At 43.5% G+C, this 23,125-nt stretch overlaps 1 protein-coding gene across 1 annotated transcript in view; it reads right to left on the minus strand.

Moving 5' to 3' along the window:
* Positions 1–341: 341 nt before the first annotated feature.
* The window catches only part of cdin1 (CDAN1 interacting nuclease 1), a 55,120-nt gene continuing 32,336 nt past the window's right edge, over positions 342–23,125 (minus strand). The window contains exon 12 of the mRNA XM_053435311.1: positions 342–1,443. Within this exon, the coding sequence (XP_053291286.1) occupies positions 1,287–1,443 (157 nt within the window). The 3' untranslated portion in view covers positions 342–1,286. The remainder of the gene's footprint in view (positions 1,444–23,125) is intronic.

Consider the following 23,125-nt stretch of genomic DNA (forward strand, 5'->3'; position numbering starts at 1 on the left):
CTGGATGCTCACTCACCTCAGGCGTTTCTATGTACCTGTGGATACTAACAGAGACAGTTGGTGATGTTGACATACATGAGAATAGATAATTTTTTTTTTATCAAAACTTATTTATTAATCATTAACATACAAAAGGTACACGTTTTTTGTATACATCATTACAGTGTAAAATGTGATATATAAAAAAACATGGATTAATACTTTTCATTGGGGGTGGGGGGGTGTACTATTAGCATTTTGGCTCCACAGATGATTTAATCTATTAAACTAATTGTTAGCTAAAGTTAAAACTAACTAAGCTAATAAAGTAACTAATAAATTGCGATTGTAATTTTTTTGCGGGTACTGTACTTTTTTGTTGGTCAATGACAATGATTAGAAAAATAGTTTACTGCAGCAGAGACTGAGTTTTTCCTCATTTTAACACGATGTAAAAAAAAGCAAGGAGAACAGCAGCCACATGAGTTTCTGTGTGAAAAACTATAACAACAAATTAAGATTCAGATTTAATTAATCTATAGAAATGTAAAAGTTGAGAAAGTTAAAGTTTTAATCCACCCGAAATCCACTGCTACAGTGTTTTGATATTGGTGTATTGGATTTAAGACGTGATGTGAGCCCTCGGTAGATCCTCTAATGTGAAGTGAAACGGGTCACAGTGAGGTCAGCTTTAATCAGAAATGATCCGGTTCACCCCCCCCCCCCCCCCCCGGAGAGGGAGTGAGAGGGCACCGAGTGACGCAGGTGAGAGACAGGCGTCCGCGCCGACCGCACCTCGCTTATCTGCGCAAATGTAACGGAGGAGGAAAGAGTGACAAAGGCCAGGGCTCTGGGTGTGATAAGGAAGGGCCCGGTGTCCTGCTCTGGCCCCGGCTCTCACCCTGGCTGTCCATCGCACGGGGCCATCCAGGGGCCGGGAGCCGACCGCACACCAGGAGAGCAGCCAAGAGTGTGTTTCGCACACAGGTATGAATCTGACCCGGTGCTGTCGGATATACAGAGTGCTGGTGTGTATTTACATGTGGTGGCTTTGGGGCATTGAACGAGAGGAAGAAAGGGAGAGACAGACGGAGACAGAGGGTCAGGAGGAGTTCAGGGCAGTAGTTTCACACTGCAGGAAAAACCAAATTGCTTCTGGATCTCGGTATCCACCCCTGTACAGTTCAGTGTTCCAGCCCTCCACGCCTCCTTCTTTCTTTTCCTTCCATTCATCCTCCCATCTCGGCTTGTTTGGGTGTTGTTGTTTTTTTTTTGCTCCACTTCTCATCTTTTCTCACTCTTTGTCCTCATTCTGGCTCTTGCGGCGGCTGGTCCTGCTGGGCGGTCGGGCACAGGGTGGCGATGTCTGTAGGGAAGCAGTCTTTAAGCAGGATCCCTCGGTCCCTCTGGCAGTCCAGCTCTCCGATGAAGCCGTACCAGTAAATCACGAGGCCCGGACCAAACCTGCGGTGCAAAACAAAAGGAAACAAACGCCGGGTTCTTGTTAGTGCATCATCGCTGTCGTCTCGGAGAGTTTCCGAAGAAGCTATCAATGAGCTGCTGTCAAATTCAGATCCACAAAATGCTTCCAGCTGTTGACTTTGGACGTGGACATACAAGACATACAAGACAAAGAAGAAATACAGGAATAAGTCAGAAAGATGGGACAGCAGTGAGATTCATCTACGAGAGATAAGGTCGCTGAGGTATTTTACTTTGATCGCCGTCCAGGAAACATGTGCTGAATCAAAAAAAGCCGCCAGGGAGATTAGGATCTCTCTGACAGGGTGATACACACTCGATCACATTACAATGGCAGTGAAATAACAATAATCCAAAATAACAAAAGCTCTACACCAAGGCCTCCGGATGCCGTCGTTCGAAAGCCTCTGGCACACAGCAGAGCTCACAGAGTTCAAGACACAACTCGGAGACTCAAACACAACGCATCTGGAGGTTAATGGTAGCCGGTCCAACTGCGTCCAGCTGTTTCATTCTCGTTCACTTTGAAAGATTAAGCAACTTTGCCTCGGTTGGAAAGTTTCGCAGTTCCTAAGAGCTATAAATAATGAATTGCCAAACAACGGAGGAGTCAAGTTCAGGCTATTTGAAAGTAAGGTGGGATTTTTTTGTGATCATTCTGCTGCACGGACCCTTCAGCTCCCGTGGACCTGAAGATCGGCTGATAAAGGTGCAGGAATAATCAGAAAGTTCTTCTCTGGGAATGTGCAGCGTTATTTCACCACTTCACCTCACAACGGCAATAAATCATCTTTCAAGCTATTTATTATGCCCCAAAGAGCCAGTGGTGGCCCCTCTCTGCCTCATATAGATCATACCTATTCTTTGAACATTAGCTGTCATGCATAAAGACATGTCACAGTTGAACCCTGAGTGGAGAGCTCCTCCGTTACCATGTGCAGGACCAGATTCGGGGGGCTGACAGTGCTTCAGTCCCAGACACTCTATCCTTAGACAGTTAACAATGTTGTGGGGCCTCCGGAGACCTAGACAGGAAGCCAGCTAAAGGGCCACAGAGAGCAGCAGAAGTTCAGCTCCAAGGTAAAGTGCATAAAACCTCCAAGCGGTGATCAATCATTTCATATTAAATTACTGACTCCAACACCCTTTGTTGTTATATTTTAATTACAGCTACAGGTATCTTTAGTCATTTGTGTGGCCATAATTCATGGTATTATAATAAATACCTAGAAGGTTAACCTTACAACTTCGACAAGGTATTTTAAGAGCATAAATTATGAACCACAGAGAGCAAAAATCAGCTGTCGTGACATTGCCAGCTATATGTACACATGTACTGTTCTGCGTCGGCCGGGGCCTCGAGGCAGTGCATGTTTTACATACAGTTCTTGTATGGAGACAGACACATGCATGAAAAAATATGTGACTGTACACGCACACCCCCCGACCCCCCCCCCCCCCCCCCCCTCCCTCCACGAGGCCCTTGCAGCGGTACATGCTCCTGCACACCATCCCCGCATTCTGCGTTTTACAGTGTGTGATTTACGGCCCTGTATCTATGAGCAAACAGGCCAAAGCTAACAGCCCTGGAGAAATCCCACAGATGCACGCTGCAAGTTCACCGCAATGTCACACACATAGCTCAGCGTCTCAGCGCCGCACAAAGCCCGAGCACCCGACAACTCTCATCGTTTTCCACGGTCCACTGCCGCACAACTCTTAAAATGGTAATGTTATGGAAACAAAACCTAAACATTTACATTAGATGACTTTAGAAAAAGGGGTTATGCTCTTCTTTTATATTCAGCTGGCGGGCTGGATGTATTTCCTGTGCTCTGGATGGAAAGGTGAGGTGGAAAAAAAGGGGAGAAGGAAAAAAAAAAGAAAGAAGGGAGACCCGTTTGCTCAGAGTGGAGAGGGGCAACCTTCTGGAAAGGTTAAAACTGTACATCAACAGATAAGGCGCTGGTGCACGATACATCATGTCGGGGGAGGCCGAGCACAAATTGAAACAAGCAAAATTATAAACACAGGGGAGCCATGTCACCAAGGCCTTTCCATACTCTAAGGAAAATAAACGGACTTTGAATTCTACTCAGAATTAATACAAGTCAATGCAGCGCGGACCTTGAGGTAGAAACGTGAGACTGGGACCAGAAACACTAACAAAGACGGGGGGGGGAGAAGAGAGACACAGTTAGGAGGCCAAGACTGAGCCTGATGGATAAAGGATAAGATTCTTTTGAAAAAGTTCGAAGCAGCATCCAGATACTGTAAAAAAAAAAAGCAATTATAATAATAGGATATACAGTGTGGTCCCTCTGAAGTTTGTTTTTCTGTAACACCTGAGGAAGTGGACACCAGTTCAGTTTGAATTTGTGGGCAAATTATAGTTTATTATGGGGACGGCTCATCTTAACCTGGCGTGTGCTTGTTACACACACACACACACACACACACACACACACACACACACACACACACACACACACACACCGCCTCGGAGTCAGAGTCAGCCATCTCCCAATAAACACCTAACTATGTAACGAGTTTGGGAAATTGTTTGTAAAACGTCGCTAATTTTAACACGGGGGCCACTTGACAAGCCCGGGCGGGGAGAGCGGCTGCCAGCCGTGCTTTCACTGGTGTTAATGAGCGGGTGGTGGTCGCATTTATAGCAGGTGCCAAACGGCTTACTACCGCAGCCTAATGAGAGCAAGGCACTGAGGAACCAAGAGCCCTTCATGGGGAAGAGGGAGTGTTGTTAGTGTCTGCCTGCAAACACACAGAGGTAGGGGCAGAAGGAAATCCCTGCATCTTCAATGCACAGCTCCTACACACTCTCTGAAGTGCTAAAATACTAACTTTTAACCTGCAAAGAATGCGAAACTCGCCTTCCTCGCATCTATTCCTGCCCTTCTCATTTTCTGTGAAGTCTAAGGTTGCTGGAGGTCAGACGTCACAACCCCCCCCCCCCACCCCTGAAAAAAATCTCAAGAGTTGAACATTTCCATGGAACGCACACATCAAGGTTAATTTGTTCTGCCACGTTTGGTGAGAAAAGGCTTCGCTAAAACCGGGGGCCGAGCACTTCTGCCAAAACACATTACACGACATGATGGATTATCAATAAAAATCAAGATGAATTTACGCTCGACTTTAAAACACCCTCATTTCATTTTACATGCCACACAGACCCTTTTCAAACAAACGCCCGAGCAGTGATTTAGACAGCGTAAGCCTCTACCTGAGGGTGAACTCTGTGTCTCTGAGGTTTCCCCACAAAGACCTCTTTGTTTTCAGCATCCATACATCAGGTCGCAAGGTAGGGCCACTAAAGCACTGCCAAACATTAGCTTTAGTCAGTCATTTCTCCGCTTCCAGGTAGGGAACCGGCTGAACTTCTTTTGAGACAGAAAGCCCTGAGAGTGATCGGGGGGGCGGTTGTTTGGGGGGGGGGGGGGGGGGGGGGGAGGTACGGAGGAATAAAAGTCTCTGTGTGGGAGACCGAGCAACTGTGTACACAGCAAGAGAGAGAAACTGTGTGTATAAGTGACAAATGGCCTGTTCTCCCGGGGTCAGCCTCTGCTTATAGGCAGCTGCCTAAAGGAGTTTGTTTACAGGGTCAGATAATGGTGGTGTAATGTGTTTGTATGTGTGGCCTTTTAGAGGAGGGAGGGTGACCCAGGGCCTGCACACTAGGTAATACGGCTCTGTAGCTGATCAATGAACTTACAGCTTGTGTATTTTAATAGCCTTGCAGTAGCTTTGTCTAACAAATCTGAAGATTGGTCCTGATTTGCACACAAATTTTATATTTAAAAGGCTGACTCTGCCTGGAGGTATGTCCTCAAACAGGGAGGTTAATAATCCCTCTGTACATCCCATTGTCTGTAAGTAAGAGGAGATGAATGGAGTTCACCTCCCACAGACAAGTTATTTACATGAGTCCATCTAAGAATAGAACACCTTCTTTGCTCCCCTCCTCCTCCCCATTTGTCTTTACGGGCTAAGAAAAGTTCAACGCTGCTCAGGTATGTAGAACACAACAGGAGGTGGGTGTTGCAAAGAGCTGCGCCTCGCCCCAAACCTACACCAGCATTGTAATTAAGGCGGAAGCGAGAGAGCAATAAAGAATAAAACATCTTCAGCCAGGTGTAATTCTCACGGACGTTTTTATGCTTTCTATCGATGGGGTATGGAAATGGAACGTGTCGCGGATGTGGTTCCTCTTTGTCACTGTTGGAGGTAGAGAGTGTTTTATGTGCAGGGGTGTGGAGGTGTAACGTGTGAGCTTGAAGGCCGTGGGAGGTCACGTCCAGTCAGTGTGTTGTGAGTTGGACGTTAGCTAAGAGCTAATTTACGCGGCACCGAAGCAGGTTAGCAACACCACCAGAGGCTTCCAGTGCTTTATCCACAGCAACCTGCTCGGGACGGGACCTCAAGTCTCTGAGCCACCGAAAAACTTTTAACATGAACCTCTTTTAGAACATTTATGATAAGAGTGGAAGTTCTACTGACTGTAACATTAAAGATGACATCCAAATTCAACAATATGGATTTCTTAACAAATCTTTCTCAAGTTTTATGCACGAACCAGGAGTAGCACTATTAAATCAGATGTAATTTGTACAATACAACAACAACAAAGATTTTCTCTTGTATTCTATTAAAATCTGAATATTTAATGTAAACAAATGTGGGTGGACACAATAGGTGCTTTCAGAAAAAAAACTGTAATTACTTTCAATTATACTTTTATTGAAATGCCAAATAAATTTGGATTCCCATCAAATATAATTATATAATATAAATTAATAATGTAAAAATATAAATTCTCCATATTACTTTACTTTACATTACCATTTATATTACCACACTAATAATATAAGCCTAGAGAAAAACAAATAAATAACCTGCATTATTTTATATTTAATACTAATATCTAGCCTGAAATCAGGCACAATATATATATATATATTTATAAAGTTAAGACAATTTACAACATTTAACTAACACTCAAAACTGGGATGGCATTGAAATAGAAGCATTTACCAGTTTCACTAAGCTTTGCTTTAATGTTGTTAAATTTTTCCTGAACATCAAAATGAAAAAAAATGTTTTTATTTATTTTTCATTATGTGATTGTTGTCCTGACCCTGTTCACCACCATCACTGTACTTTGTCAATCTGTAGTGTTTATCTCCAACTAACGAATTATCACTTTCTCAGACCTATCTCCTCAGCCACCCTCTCGCGTCAGCTAAACGCTTATCACATGACACACACCACACACACACAATCTGACACTCTACATCAATCAGCTGATTGATTACTTGGCTAATGCCTGATTATGTGAATGAACCAATCAGCCTCAATCCTAACTTATTTTGATGAAACAATGGTGAGGCTTAGAAAGCACAGCTTCCCAGCACCATTTGGTCCTGGTTAGGATCTGTTTGTACAATATCATGCTTCCCAAACATCCTCCAGCCAAAGGGAGGGGTCTTAATCAGTGTTTGGAACTCGTTAAGTCCCTTAACTGAGCATGTCGCCTACCACATTAGCAACACATATCTGAGGAACAAGTGTGTGTTGTGTGTGTAACGTGCGCTGGTCCCTTTTAGATCTACGGCGTCACGGTCCAATGCACTTTGACACACACTGGTCTGCTTTGGATGTGGAGCGAAACCAAACAAGGTGTGGTTTGGCTTTGTCTGTTTAGTGTTCAGAAGTGGGTCCAAGCAGCACTGAGGACACTGCATCTAACAAAACAACGGACGACAGCTCTGTGACGACACCAGGACGACCCATGTTAAAGTTAGATCGGGGGTTCTGGAACAACTCGTACTTGGAGACAAAGACTTCCTGTGCAGCGGCCCTCTTTCTCAATTTCAATCACTTTTAAATGCGGACCTCATAATAGGGATGTGAGGATAAAAATGTTCCGTCTCTGTATTATTCTGTGGCAGTCTAAGGGTTAACATTCAAACGGTCAGAGCTCACCTGATCTCTTCTCAGATATCGACTCACCATCCTCTATAATGACCCTCTATATCATGAAAATGGCTTTATCTCTCCAGTTATGATATACTGAGTGGGTATTCATTAACGCTTGATGCTGATATTATTAAATTCTATTATGGCTGTGAATGGTGTCTCCTCTGCAAGTACTGTACTGAAGTCATGAGTAGGCAAGAATCACGTCTTTGAGTCTGGACGACTATAAATATATTTTAAATGCACATATAAGTCGAGAACTAAGATTAGCTTCATTAAATCTAATATAGGGAGCAGGAATAACAGATGAAAAATGTCTCCGAGGCTTCTATTGTTTTCAGATGAGGCTTATTAGTCTCCAAAGCCAAACACTGGCCACAGTGCTAATTTGGAGATCTGTCTGGAGAGTCCCTCTTGCCTTTGATGAGTCCCCATGTTTGTAAGTTCTGCTTGGAGACAGGAAGCTCCCTGTGGTGGCAGGCGAGCGGGCCGGGGGCTGGGAGGCTGTGCAGACAGAGAGGACTCCAGCGTCAGGGGGATACATGCTCCTTTAACCTGTTATTGTGAACTCCCAGCAGCCCAAGCCGATAATTGCCACCTGTCTCTGGGGAAACACAGTCAAAAGCAGGCAGAAGGACGGCCATTTTGTGTCTGCCGCGGCTCCTTGGCCCGGACGGCCCTGGTCCTAATCCTGCCCTCCTGGCTAATGTGTTTTCAATTTAGGATGATCCCCTACTACAGGCACAGCACTAATCAACAACAGTTTGTACTGTAACCCTATCTGCCCTCGCAAGGGCAGCGTCAGCCTGACTGGGCGCCTGTGAACCTGATGTGTCCAGCGGAGCAACAGTGTTGTGTGTGTATATGTGTGGATGATATCATGTTTATAAGCGAGGTCACAGGATGTGTGTCTGATACATGACTGTTTGTTTCCACCTATGCAGTTGAAATATAAACATCCATCCAGATGCAACACAACAGCACCTACGATCTCTCACTCAAACAAGTTGGACTTGATGCTACGTGGACTTGTCTTTATACTTGTCCTGCTACATCCTAGCACTGCATTTTACATCATCTATAATAAGATTTTATACTGTGCTGTGTGTTATTGGGATTAAAGAAAACACACTAAGTTGGTTCAAGTCATACTTTTCCGATAGATTCCAGTTTGTTCATGTTAGCAATGACTCTTCCACGCACACAAAGTTTAGACATGGAGTTCCACGTGGTCCTGTTCTAGGATTTGGTATTTTCCACCCTATATACACCACCTTTAGGCAATAGCATTAGGAGGTACCACATAAATTACCATTACTATGCAGATGACACCCAGCTGTATTTGTCTGTGAAGTCAGATGAAACTAATCATGAAGTCAAACTTCAAGAATATTTTTTTACTCATGAATTCAGATAAAACTTAAGTTATTGTACTTGGCCCTAAATACCATTATCTGGCCTCCAGCTCTACTGTGAGGAACCTTGAAGTGATTTTTGACCAGGACTTGTCCTTTGACTTACACATAAAACAAGTCTCTAGAAAAGCTTACTTTCACCTGTGCAATATGGAGAAGATTGGAAACATCCGTGTCTCGAAGAATAACTGAAGGGTTGATTCAAAAAGCTGCAACATGAATAATGAGAGGAAATAGAAAGGATTCACTGAAAAGTCACTTTACAAACTAAACACAAAATTTACTTATTAATGTATATTAAGAAACGAAGCTCAGGGCTCTATTTTAACACAATGTGTAGGCACATTATTATTTCACACGATTATAGGCAGAAAATATTACCGTTTTCAACAAGACCATGGCTGATGAAGATATGATGGTTATGTTTCTTCTTAAGTTATTATATAAAGGCACTTTGTTATTTATGTCACATGCAAATGTAGTTGCAAAGGACCTTGTAGTTACATTTTCAAGAAGCCACACTGTCTATTGGCCCCTTCTCAGATATCAGTCAAACATCTTAAACTTTGCCGCCACTTCAGTGAGGGCTGAAGTAAAAGTTAGGCATGGACAGGCAGGTGTGAATGTTTGTTGTGTAAAGGCCTTGTAGCCTCTGCGTCCGTGAGCAGAACTCTGCCCCAAAATTAGAATGTGGCCTCTAATGTCTCCCTGGGAGAAAAAGAGGCCTGGCTTTCGTCCAAGTCAGCACCTTTGGAAGTGCAGTCGTGTTACCACCACTAAATCAACATGTCAGCACCCAGGCTAGTGAACTTCTTCACCCAGACTCAACCGCTTACAGCTACCTCACACACCTAATGAATTGGCGTGAATGCCCATCTGTCCGCCAAAATGAAAAGGGGAAACTAGATATGAAGAGAAAAAGAAAATATAAGATTTCCCCTTGTTCCGGCTGTTGCAAGGAATATTTTTTATAAATATTACCATTAGCACCCACTGAAAGAACTGTGTAAGTGCTCTTATGTGAACAAAGAGCTGCTGTGACAATCTAGCAAATGTCAGGGTGAGGTGTCCTCGCCGTCAGCCTTGGCCCCTGGGTCCAAAATGGAACTGTCCCAGTTTGGGGGCGAATTTGGAGACGGACACAGGCGAAGGACCACAGAAAGCTGTGTGCTTACTCGGCAGTCTGTTTACATTCCTGAGGGTAATTTTAGCCCCTGGGGGGGAGCAGAGCAGGGAGGCCGACATGTCGTTGGGGCTTGTCAGTGGTGGACGGGCCAGCCGGCGCAGTGGCGGCACCTGGACATGTGGGTGGTACACACAAACACACACACACACACACACACACACAGAGAGCAGACAAACCACTGGAACTGTTCTATGGGTTTGCCACTCAATTATTCATCAGCTTTAGTATTAGGAAATGTTTTTTAAAGAACCAGTTGGCATCTTCCACCTAATATCAATGGCTACTCTGTGAGTGGCCTGGACCGCTGAACAGAGACAGAAGCTGTCGAAGACGCCTCGTGGAAAACCACAGGAGTGAGGGTGTAGCACTTCTAACTGGCCCACCACAGAGCACTATTAGCTTTGGACAACACAGGATATCCCCAGTGTTTTCACTGATGATCTGCGGTGCAAATCTAATTTCATTGTAGTTTTAAAAAATTTGCTATGCAAACAAAACAATAATCCTAGCTCAAGAATCTGCTGAGGGCTTCTGTGTGTGCGTGTGGGGATTTGTCTTTTTATTACTCCCAGCCCAGAGTGTCCCTTCAAAGGGCAAGAAAGCAAGATGTCCATGTGTTTGCGGTGTGTGTGCATGTGTAAGAGAGAAGGAGGGAGAGAGACATAGAGAGAGAATGAGAGAGAGAGAGGGAAGGGGGGAGAAAGAGAGACCCAGAGCTTATCGAAACTAATTAGGCGAGGGATCAGGATGGAAGTTAAATACTGGGCTACATGTAATGAAAGAAGCAGAGTGGGGGACATCTAGGGGTCAGACCCACACCAAACAGTGGTCCTCGGGCAATCTGGTATTGATTTTCACTCGTTTGGGGAAGAAGGTGCACGGGTGGGGGGGAGCCACGGACAGAGAAAGAGAGAGAGGGAGAGAGGCAGCAGGGCAGAGTCTAAGGGTCTCATGAGTTGTCAACTTGACAGTTTAACCCCCTTTTGGAGGAGAACAAACAAACAGAGGGATCTCCTGGGCTGACAGCGTTGATCTGTCATAGCGATGACACTGCAAAGCCCCACACAAGGCCCACACAGGAGAGGAGAGGGAGGGTGGATGGACACAGATATGCAGAGGCACATTCCCCAACCCTAAGAAGATGGGACTGTGATCTGATGAAGATCGAGCAATCCTGATCTACGATTATCTAAACCTTAATGATTTGGAAATGGAAAAAAAACAACAACAACATTTCCATTGATTTCCTTAAGTTTACAAGTCAAGACTACATATGTTCTATGATATTCCTTATTAATGGTTTTACTGTAAATAGTAGTAAATTACACACAGGGAAAAGAGTAAAAGTGAATCAATCCAATCAGCTACATTTTAAAGTTTGTGCTTCTCTAATAAGACAGTACGGGTCACAGTCCAAAACCGCACAGACACACAGATGTCAGCGCTCCTCTCTTGTCACTCAAACTTTGAGGGGCCGTCACCCCGAGCACCTTCCCTCTCATGTCCTTAAACACTTGAAGACCCCTTTTCACTTTTCCCCTCAGACCGCCTCATCGCTTTGTCACATTGCCAAAGGGGACTCCATTAGCCTGGCCATGCACAGTTCCCCCAATTCACCCGAACACACACACACACACACACACGCACAAACACAGAAACAGAGCGGCAGAGAGAGGGAGAGGGAGGTTGATGCGCACAGCTCAGGCTGTCCACATCAAATTAGAGTGGCCCCTATAGTCCCTATTACAGCCTGGGAATGCTCCATCATGACGGATGCTACGGGGTCCCTCACTTGTCAGCAGTTGTCAGACAGAACGGGAGTCTGGATACACACAGCTGACAGGTAATCTTAATGTCTTCAATTAGCCCAATTAGGCCTGTCATAAACAATTCGAAAAGTGCTCGACCAACACAAACAGATAAACGCACGCACAAGCGCACACAGGCACACACACAGGCACACACTTACAAAACAAGGTCTGCGGGGTATTAATGAGAAGGGTAATGGATATATCAGTGGACGGTTGACTTGTCTTTTGTTTCAAGGAGGGGGTGTGTCCCCGGCCCTTGCTCTCAGCTGTGCACTGCTGGCTGCTACCTGGTCAGTTCAAATTGTACTATCTCCTTTCATTAGCGCATCGCCGGCTGAGAATCTGAAAGGCCGTGACAAAATTCATTTGAGACGAGCCGGAGCAGATTGCCTGAAGCAGGTGCTATAAGGGAGATAAAACAAAAGCAGCACGTGTGTGAAGCTCCCTGTGTGTGTTTCTTACCTTTGTGTGTACGTGTGCGTGTGTGCGTGTGAAGGGTTTGTCATGGTCTTCACATTCTGTTCTTTTCCCTGCTATGGTAAATGGGTAATGACACAAAAGTACTCCTGGAAAAAAACAGAAAAGAAACAGGGACCAGAGAGGAATCGGCCCAGTGCACACTCGGAGTGTTTACAAAGCTGGGGCGAAATCTAAATATTGTTCCAAGCGTGACTAAATAGGCCAACACCTTTCAGTGCTGAGGATGTGCGATAGCTAACATTGTTTGATTTGGGCTCTCCTTTATAATATCTTATCGCGGAGCAACGGTGACACCCACACTATATCATCAGCTTTTGTCCTCTAACCGTTTCTTTAAATGCATCTATTTGCATTCACTATCAATTTCTTTCTCTCCCGGGACGTGGGACACGTTTCAGGAACCGTGAGGCACAAGCTAATGTTTAAAACAGAGATTCCACAGTTTGCAAACACAAGAGCCGCGCAAAGTTAGCATCAATATTTGAACAAGAACTTGACATCAACACTGCCTTGATCTTATGTACAGAATCCCTGAAATGCCCCACATCAAGCAGCACCTGACACGTCGAGTGCGGCACTTACACACTAGTGTGAAGGCATACAGGCCCACGTTGTACAAAGAGAGAAGAACAAAATACAATCAACAGAGAGGAATTAATTCAAAACCAATATGCTGAATGGTGAAATCCCAAGGCACCTTTTCTTCTTTTCTTTTTTTCCATTCAAGGAGTCAAACTGGGACGAGAAGACAAACCGACTGATATCAGCAAAAATCTGTGATGGACCTCTAACTCTACGTCTGATCTTTACCTCAAGTGACGGCTGGAATGCCATCTGAGGGGGAGAAAAAGAAGGAAGGAAAGAGAGAGAAAAGCCGTCACCGGGAAGTTGTAATAGGAAATTGCTCTTGGCAACTATTTGTTCAAGCACCAGATTTTTTTCGTTTTTATGCCAACCCAGCGAGACCCCATTGGAAAACAGGGCAGGTCCCCCTAATGAGTAATCTATTTCAAAGCAGTCGTGTCTGGGCATGACAGTTTACTGAGAGGCTTGAAGAACTGGTAATTACCAGTGTTACGGGGCAATTAATGCATATTACACTGCGGCACTCATGGTGGTGACTGTCAGCTCCCCAATAAAAATGAGCACTCTTCAGCTAAAGGGTGACATTAATTGGGCCCTTAATGACTATGCAGAGGAACCAAGCCAAATAGGAACAAAACAGGGGACTCACTCTGACTCCAGCAGAGGGCTGAAAATTGGACTAAAAATGAGATTAATTGCTGTTTAGAAAAAAAAAGAAGGGAAAAAATGTGGCGAGGGGAAGGCGGAGAAAGAGGCTGGAATTATAGGGTGCAGAGAGCAAGGGGCTCCTCTTACAAATGACAAATCAATTAATTATTTCATACTGTATTTTCTTTACATTAAAGGCGCTAGGAATACGATTTTTTAAACACTAATAGCAGCTAACAAATATTTTCTATGCAAAGATAAAGTGGAGTAATGTGGAGATTCTCTGTTCTTTGTTTTTGTGGTTGCTCCAGGCACGTGTTCATGTTAGCGAGTGCGAGTCCCTGCATATGTTTATAAAGCGAGATAGTGCTGGCACATATTTGGCAGCGATGTACAAATGAAATCCAAATGGACACGCTAATTTTTGCCACTTCAGTTCGTTGTGGTGTCAAAACACTCTTAACAAAACAAGTGACCGGCCCCCCATGGTGCTGTTAACCCAGGCACACCGGAGCTACACCTTTTTCCCCCCCCACAGTCTTTTGGGGACACACAGCCGAGCTATTCTGTCGATGCTAGCCATGCTAACTATAACGATACTGACAGGAGCTAAATCCAGGGATATTACGGGTAGCATACATTTGTGTAGTTTGCACTTCAGCTAGCTGGATTGTTTTTGTCTTGTTTTGTTTTTGGTTAGACGATGAAGCTTTTGTTAATGTCCGAGATGCTGCTGTTAGTGCGCCATCTAGTGGGGGTAAATTTCACACGTTACCTTTATTGAGTGCAAAAAATTGTGAAGGCTTTGTCTCGATATTTTGTCTATTGCAAAAACAGCTAAACGTATGTTTCACCCACACAGAGTCTTGGTGCATAAGCTCAATATACTACATTCATCATTTACATTTATGCAAAAAGGAGCTTTCCCACGTAACACAAAAAAAGGACAGAAGAAGTATATATAGCTGCGATGTTTTCCATAATGTGCAAGAAAGAAATCATCTTCAGAAGCAAGTGTTGAGAGTTTCTGGGTTACACACTTTCCAATGAAGCCTAAGGCCTTAAGTCAAACAGTCAATAAAACATTAAGCAGGGCTTTAATTAAAGTAAATCTGCCAAATTGCAGGCCTTCCACCCACAGAAATGTTTGTGTAGATGGAGATCAAGGATGTGGTGAAGCTATGAAGTAATTCTGATTAATGTTGCTAAAGCTAGGCACGTACTGAACACCACCTGAATATGCAATCCCCCAATCATAAAAATATCAGCATGAAAAACATGCCGTCATTTGCATACATTTTTGATTTCCTTGCTATTTAAATATGCAGTTAGAAATAGTGCAGCACTGCCTCTTGCGCTGTCACGCTGCACACTCACACTGTCATTGGTCCTGATAGAACTCTTCCGCTTCAAAGGGAGCTTTGCAATGGAGAAGAGAATGAGCAAATATTTGAATTGCAAAAACACATCATCTACCGAGGGGAGAAAAATTCAAGATAACTTTTTTTTTAGGGTTAAAGACACCCCCCCAACCCCCAGCGAGCTAACCCTCTGCACACAGCACGTAAAAAGTCAACATATTCATAGTGTAAGCATGCCGCTAATTTACCGTGTCCAAATTCGTGTAATGGGATATGACACGTTTTAGAGGGGATTGAGGGAAAAAACTATAATTTGAGGCGAAAACCATAAAATGTTTAAGCTGCCCCTGTATTTAACTGAGATGCAGCACACAAATCCAGGTTCTCAGACAACCTGACATGGGTTTGATTACAGACTGAAGTGTAATTAGCTACTTAGGTTATCCTCTGGGCTGAGAGAGCAGCACTACCACCCTTACAAGCAATATTTAGATTCTGCAGAAGAAACTATTCCCCCCCCTCTCACGATTTCAGCAGCCATTTTACAGCCATTTACAGGCAACCACTCGAGAAGATTCTCTGATGTTTCTTTTTGCAGAACTTAGCATAAAAGGGCAATAAATAATCTTCATGAAAAATCAGCAATATGACTCATAGCATATTTGAAAGTATAAGCTCCTCAATTCGATGCCAGGATAAATAGAACATTTAAGCCAAAATGTACAAGTCTAGCCATGAAAGCCATGAACAACATTAACAGCAATAAATACCCATCTTCAGACATTTGAAAAAACACCCTATTCAAAAACGGGGGAAAACACTCATCTCCTGTGTTTATGATTGTAAATTTATTTACCACAGGTTCGGTGCTACCTTGAATTTCAAATAGGGGGGGGAAATGTGAGCGTCTTAAATACATACTCAGAAAATGTCTGGGACACATGGAGAATTAAGTAAGAGGCTAAATAAACTGTGGAAAGAGAGGCGACCGGCTACTGGTGGAAAGAAACTCAAGGCTACATTTCTTTTAATAAGCGAGTCAAAGCTTTCAGTGTAAGAGAAGTAGTTTATGGACTCCACAGCAGAATTAGAGGATCAATTTAAGTTTATAGGGTTACCTTGATTTTAAATTATATCTAAACATCGGTCTTAAAATGCTTATTTCTTAACACACAGTTAGCACTACCTATAACACCTCAATACACACTGTCCACATCACTCCCCCCCACCAGTTCAACCCTCGAGTGGCCTCCACTCCGTGTGAGCCGCCTACTTATGAGTAGACAACTTGGAGACAGGCCTGAGCAGAAATCAAACCTGAATGATGGATAGCTTTACTGCACAATGACCTCTGTCACTGGGTTCTTGCCCTAAATCAATGCTGGCGATAAGGGCCCTGCACCAGCGCTCACCTTGGTATGTTCACCAGCAGACCTTATCTATGGCAGGAGGAAGTATGAGTAATAACCAAAGACAAGCTACGACAAAACCACTAACCCCGCCTTGTCAAACATAATTTACAATGTATATTCCCTTAAGACCCCCCCCTCCCCCTGCTGCTGTTAAAATAGTAATTATGAGAACCAGAGAGATTTGGGACTGAGTGTTTGAAAGATTAACCTGTTCTAGTTTGGTGGGAAGGCTTTGCACAGGTTCTTATTTTAACAAGGGAGGCTCGCAGACCCGAGGACTGACATGCCCTGGTCTTGATACGCTTTGGAGCGCACACATTCAAAAAAACAAGATGAATAAGACATTTTAATTTCAGCGCTGTCAGGCCTGTGCGGAGAGCCCAAACTTTCGGTGATGCATGCGAGCAGGGGTTGGAGGTTAGAGTTGAGAGGAGGGTTGACAGGAAGTAGAGGCAAAGACTTTATGAAGATTACAGCATTGAGAACTCCGAGACCTCGCGGTAGTTTTTCATTTGACTGTGCACGTGATGAAGTGCGTGTGTGTGACACAGAGAGAGAGACACGGGGAGCACAGCGAGCGAGCGAGCATGCTTCCAGGCAGTCGCATCAAGCTGGGGAGAGAGGCCGAGCATGACATCAAACGCCGCAATTAGCTGACCCCTTTCTCCTGGAGTCACGGTTTGAAAAGCTCTGCCTTTAAAACCGTGATTAAAATACATTTGCTTTCTCATTCAAAATGACATTTGACAAGGTTAGTAATATTTCAACTAACTGCAAAAACATTCTTGTGGCTGTAATCCTTTTTTTCCATCACTTTGCAGGGGCGCAGGTAACCTCGGAGCGAGTTTCCCATGAACCCGGCGCAACGATTTGAAAACAAAACGGCCGGGGGTGAAAAAAAAGAAGGGAAGAGCAGTTCAAAGTTTCGCTCGACAGTGTTTTGTTTCACCCGGGCAGTCGAAGCTAAATGTTTTGCAATCATTATTCAGAGAATTTATCCCCGTTCTAATTCAAACCACAACAAATATTTAAAACAGAGCCGGTAGACTTGTCTCCAACCACAAGCTCCATCCTATAGCACAGACTCAAGGAGGGGGGGGAGCTGAGGACTGTCAGCAGCTAGGGTTTCTCACACCAAATTACGTGAGGTGTAGTCTGTAGTCAAGTGGTCTGTACAACAAAAAAGTAATTGAAAAAGTAAAATAAGATTTGATTTAATGGTAAAAGACAGTAAATATACATAAATAGTATTTTTTCAAAGGGTAGATAGTAGTCATAACATTGTTTTGGAATCTATTTAGTTTTTTTTTTAAAGTTTTTATTTAAGGGCTGCAAAAAGTCAGCGAACTTAAATAAACAAGATGTAACTGGTGTCTGGGACGGTCTGTGTCAGGGAGCGGTCCTGACAAAACAAGCTGAAGATAAGCCTTGAATAACATGAGGGGGATCGGAAACGGTCAAGCCAAAAACTCTGGAGTAAAGTTAATAGTTTTCACATCCATTCCAGTCGCAGCGGAGGAGAATGTGAAGTGTCGGGGCCGGACAGTGAGCCAGCCCGGGCTTAAGCTGCAGCTGCGCTCAAATTGAAGTGGCACTTTCTATCAGAGGCCCTTTCGCCAGACAGCTCGGTTCTGCCCTTTCACTCATAACCTCCGTGACACACAGACGCCCATTACAAAAAATTACAGTGGTCATTTTAAAACACACAGCAGTCATCGGGGAGACGGATTCCGGGTTTAACATGGCGGAAGATTCATGGCGTGAACATGCCAGCTGATAGAGATATCACTCAAGATGAGGAATACACCCCCGCGACATCTCCCGGGCTGACGTTCAAAAAGGGGGCGGCTCCAAACCCCCCCAAAAGTCTGCGTGGAGTTTTTTTTTATTTCACTTGTGCAGAAATGTAGGCCTGCTGTTATCTTGCATCAGTCTGAAGGAAACAGGATTGGGTATCGTCTGTTTCAACCTCCCGCCCATGATGAAACGTTACATCGACAGCGGACACAGTTGGAATTTGGATCATATCATTACCCTGTTAACTCTCTAAGCCCTTGTCACAAAGGTTTGGTTTATGGCGGACACACAACAGAAGAAAAAAAAAACATTAGCATTATTAACATAGGAGAGAGGGGGAAGAATACATTAGGAGTCATATTGAGCACACATTTGTCTTAAAAAGCATTTTTTCCCCCCTGATCATTTATATACCTGACAGAGCTTGTGGAGACCGATCTGTTGAACTGATAGATCTTGTACATTAACTCCCAGAATTGATGAGCAAAAAATCAAAAGGTCAGCACTTGGACACAGGCTCCTCATGTGTCTTTGATTACACACTCCCACCGAGGGATAGGCAGGCAGAGATGTTTAAGCTATCAGGCAATCAGACCGCCGAGAGACGTGAAACTCAAACCAGAGACGGGAGAGGGAGAGGGGCGGCCTGGGAACAGAGATGGGGGGGGAAGAGGGTCCTGATGAAGCTCTTTAACAAATGCCAGGCCGGTGCGGAAAAGACTCAGATGTGCTTGTATCTCATTTGGTGTTTCTGGCAACAATGCACTGAAGTGAATTAATACTGAAATATAAAGCAAAGTTCACAAAAACAAATATCTCTTCATCTGGTGTTTTAATTCGGTTACTTAACGGCACATCAATCAAAAGTTACTGCCATGAGGTACAATCAGATATAGGTCTTACGTACCGAAACAAACAATTCAAACCATATATCAACATTATTTTGGGAGACGGATGAGGTCATGTGGCGAATGAAAAATGTAAAAATACGGTCCAAGCTAAAATGAATGATGTGCACAAATTAGAAACAGCATAGTTTGGCGTCATCTATTGTTGAACAGATGCAGCCAATAAATGGGATTTTACAGGTTTGAAATATGTATTTTTTAAATTACTGCAGGTGGAAACAAGAAAAAAAAAATCTTTCTCCTTACACATAGAAGTTTTACCTCGAAGTGCCACAAACTAGTACTCCACTCATTCGTCTCCATCTTTACCTCCACCAAGGACGTTGTGTTTTGGTTTATTTATCAGATAGTTAGCTGGATTATGCAAACTGGAGGGATCAGCATGTAATTCGGTGGAAGGATGTGGAATGGGTCAGGGCAAAATCATTTTTCCACACTTTAATTGATTTCCAAGAGAATAATTAATGGATCTTGATAAAAAAAAACGGACTGATATTTATGAGTGTGTGCAATTTGGTGCTGATCCAAATAAAAATCATGATCTAGTGAATTTAAACGTGGTTTCACAATAGGACACCTCTAGTTTTTTTATGGAATTACATTTGTCCTAGTTATTTTGGTCCTTTTTCTCCAGTTTACTTGATGGTGGAGACCGGGGCTAGAAAGACGTCTGAGAGCCACACAAGAAGGTGGAATCAGTGGAAAGGATGAAAATAAGCATGGGTGGTATAAAAAAAACAACAAGGTTATGTGAGGGACAGCCGGCCTATAAAAAGAAACCTACTGTCTACGTTATCTATAAGGAACCACTTATCACAAGCAACCAGCTCCACAGAGTGACTGATGGGCCTCCACAGACCACGAGTAGCCTGCACACTATCTGGTACACACAGAGCTGCTCTTTAAACACAAAGGCAGAAATATGAAGCATTGTTTTCTTGGCTGTCACTTGGTTAAAAATATTATATTTATTTTCGGTCAGAGGAGAAAGAGTGTGTAACGGGGGTTTTTTGTGCCCAAAATACACACAATGTATTTCTGGCCAATGCATGAATAAAAGCTAAGAATAACCGTCAATCATAAACCATTAATTTGTAGAATGTAAAAGACAAATGATTTAAATCAAAGAAGCTCTTAAAAAGGTTCTATTAAAATCTTAATTATACTATTAAAAATGAACCCCAGCAGCCTGTACCGTACATGAAGCTATGCTTTCAGTGTGATAGGTTAACCTAAAAAAACAATAAAAAAAAGAGAGAGAATATAAAGTAAATCCTTCTGGTAAAGCTGTTTATAAGGAACTAAAATATTCATTCATTTTCAATCCATGTGACACATAGAGAAATAAAAGCCCTCTTTCTCTATGTACAATGCCGTTTCTTAACACACAATGTCAGCATGTATTGAAGGCTGGAAATACAAAAGACCAAATTGTTCCCATTCAACTGGGAATTTGTTCTTTTTGTCTTGGTCTCATTCATTTCCCCGTGACAGGGCCCAGGACTCACGGTCCAGTGCTCTCCTCGGGCTCTGGTAGGACATTGTGGGATGAATCTGATGACTGCTGCACCCTCCTTCATCCCCGTCTACAGAGGGGTCAAGACGCATCTAAGCCTTTTATAGTTGAGCAGCATTAAGATGCTTTTGAAGCAGCTGTGAAGGTTCATGAAATTAAATATCTAAAAAAGACCTCATGAACCAAAGGTCCGAGAAAGCATTTAATAATTGTGTGGTAGCTTCATGTTTCCTGAGATTAATGTGTTTTACTTTCAGTCGTTGTGAAAGATTGAGGTAAAAAAACACCAGAGCACAAATTTTGTATGACAACTACAATTATTTTCCCATTACCACCATCACTGTAACTTTTCTGCAGATGTGAAGCTTTTCCTGAGTGAGTGCAAACAGGCCTTGGTGAGGCATAGTGAGCATCATGCACTGTGAGCACAAACTATTTGTCTGGGCCGTCGCCGTGTCAGAAAAATATGACTTTGAGTTTACACACTGACTGTGATGTAGACCTGGACGTCTTTTGGGGGCTCAGGCAGCTCTATCGAAATATCTCCTGTTAGACTCGAGTTTAACAAAAGCTCCATCTAATCCCTGCCCAACCACTTTCTGCGTGTTTGACAAATGCTCTGGACTTCTCCCTGGAATGATTTCCAGAAGGTCAGTGGAGAGGTAACGAGAAGAAGGAGGAGGGGAAAAAACCAAGTGACACTGAGAAAATGAGGAGGGGGTGGTGGTGGTGGTGGGGGGGGGTGTCTCTGTGAGTCTGATGACATACGTCGTGAAAGCTGACAAAAAAATGTACGTTCATCTTTTTTAAAGTTCCATAGCAAAACAGGAATTCGTGGAGCGGACATGCTTGCACCCCATTTTACTCCAGGCTTTCTTCTCCATCTCGCAGTGTCACAGGCGAGGGGAAAGACAGGAGGAGGGATATATATATATATCGCCGGGGTGCCGCTTTCTGTCCGGCTCCTCGTTCATGCACACAGCGGCCGTGTCAAAGCCGCTCTCACACTCAGTGGTAAATGACAAATTTGGATAATGCACAAATACAAACCTATAATAAAGAGCAGACATAGAGGCTTAGCCAGAGCTAAATCCTGAGGCTGCAGGAGACCTGAGAGTGCGGATTACACTCCAGACGCCTTAAACAATGCACCCAAATGTGCATCCTTAAAAGCATGAAATCCTTGAAGCATCAGCGCCGGCTTGTCATTTGCCATTAATATTCCACGTTGCTTGTGCTTTGGGGGCCAGCACTGCACTTCTATGTGCTGATGTGCCCTAAAACAAACACTCGCAAAGCCCTGAAGGAACCACCATTGTGGATAGCTATTTTTTTCTAGCTGTGGAATATTCTAAGAGAGGATGTCATAACAAAGGAAACAATAAAAGAGGCCACGTTCCTGCACTGCAAGGGGTATCCATAACTATAAATAGGAGGAAGGCGATGTCAGAGGCGCTTACGCTTTACCAGGAACACTGATGTTTGTTCTTTCACAAAAAAAAGGAGGAAAATTAAGCTCCAACTAAAATTTCCCATGCATAATAAATACATAAAAACTCCACAGCCTTGAAACCTTGTAACAGTGAAAAGATCATCACAATAGAAAAGCAAATACGCAGCAAGAATCTATCACCATGAAAAGAGCATTTTCATCATCCAGGAATTTTGGACCTTTATTAACATTACGAAAAAAGGCAATTTTGAACTTTTCACTGATTTCCTAAGAAAAAAGTTCATGCATCTTGATGAATAAGATGTGGAATATTCAGGGGACTGATAAGATATGACTCATATAAGTATGTGCAATTCCATGCAGCTGGATTGAATTTAAGGACAGTTAGGCCTTGGTGGAGCGACGCTGAGTGCCATTGTATTTGGCTGTTGCAATTGAATTCCGCCTGGTTCTTTGTGGTGCACGTCTTTGACAGGAAGGTGAGGTGAAGTATGGCAGGGCACAGGTCTTGGAGGTGTCACATTGTCACCCCCAGAATCGCCAGTGCTTGTCCTCGGGGACGGCCCTGTTGTGTCCAGCCTCATTGGATCAGCAGCAGGCACGGCCTGTGGGCGCCTTCTCTCAGGTGACATGCCCTATTTTAACTGTCTCTATGATGGCCCTACTGCTGCGGCTGAGGCCTATATTACATGCATTAACATTCCTGGCTATTTTCAAACAAACTACTATTCTATATTTCGACATATGAACAAATGTCTTATCTCTATTTAACAAGCTATACTCCTAAAAGCTAAATATCAGTATATCTAAGGCTCCAGGCGTAAAACTTTTTTAAAAGATGAAGAAATAACCAGATGGATTTAATAAGGGTTGTCTACAGCACATCCTGTCATTACACTCCACTAATTAAGCATTCCTGCTGTCTCTAAAATGATGGACATGTCCATTTGAACAAATTTACAATATCTTGAATCCAAAATTAATTTGATGTCACACACGTGGATTGATGGTTCTGAGGTTATAACAGAATTACCGTGCAAAATCTACAGCACACAGTCCCAGATATAATTGGAAAAAGTTCACAGAGAACTC

The sequence above is a fragment of the Pleuronectes platessa genome, chromosome 11, assembly GCF_947347685.1.
Source record: "Pleuronectes platessa chromosome 11, fPlePla1.1, whole genome shotgun sequence".
Taxonomy (NCBI): domain Eukaryota; kingdom Metazoa; phylum Chordata; class Actinopteri; order Pleuronectiformes; family Pleuronectidae; genus Pleuronectes; species Pleuronectes platessa.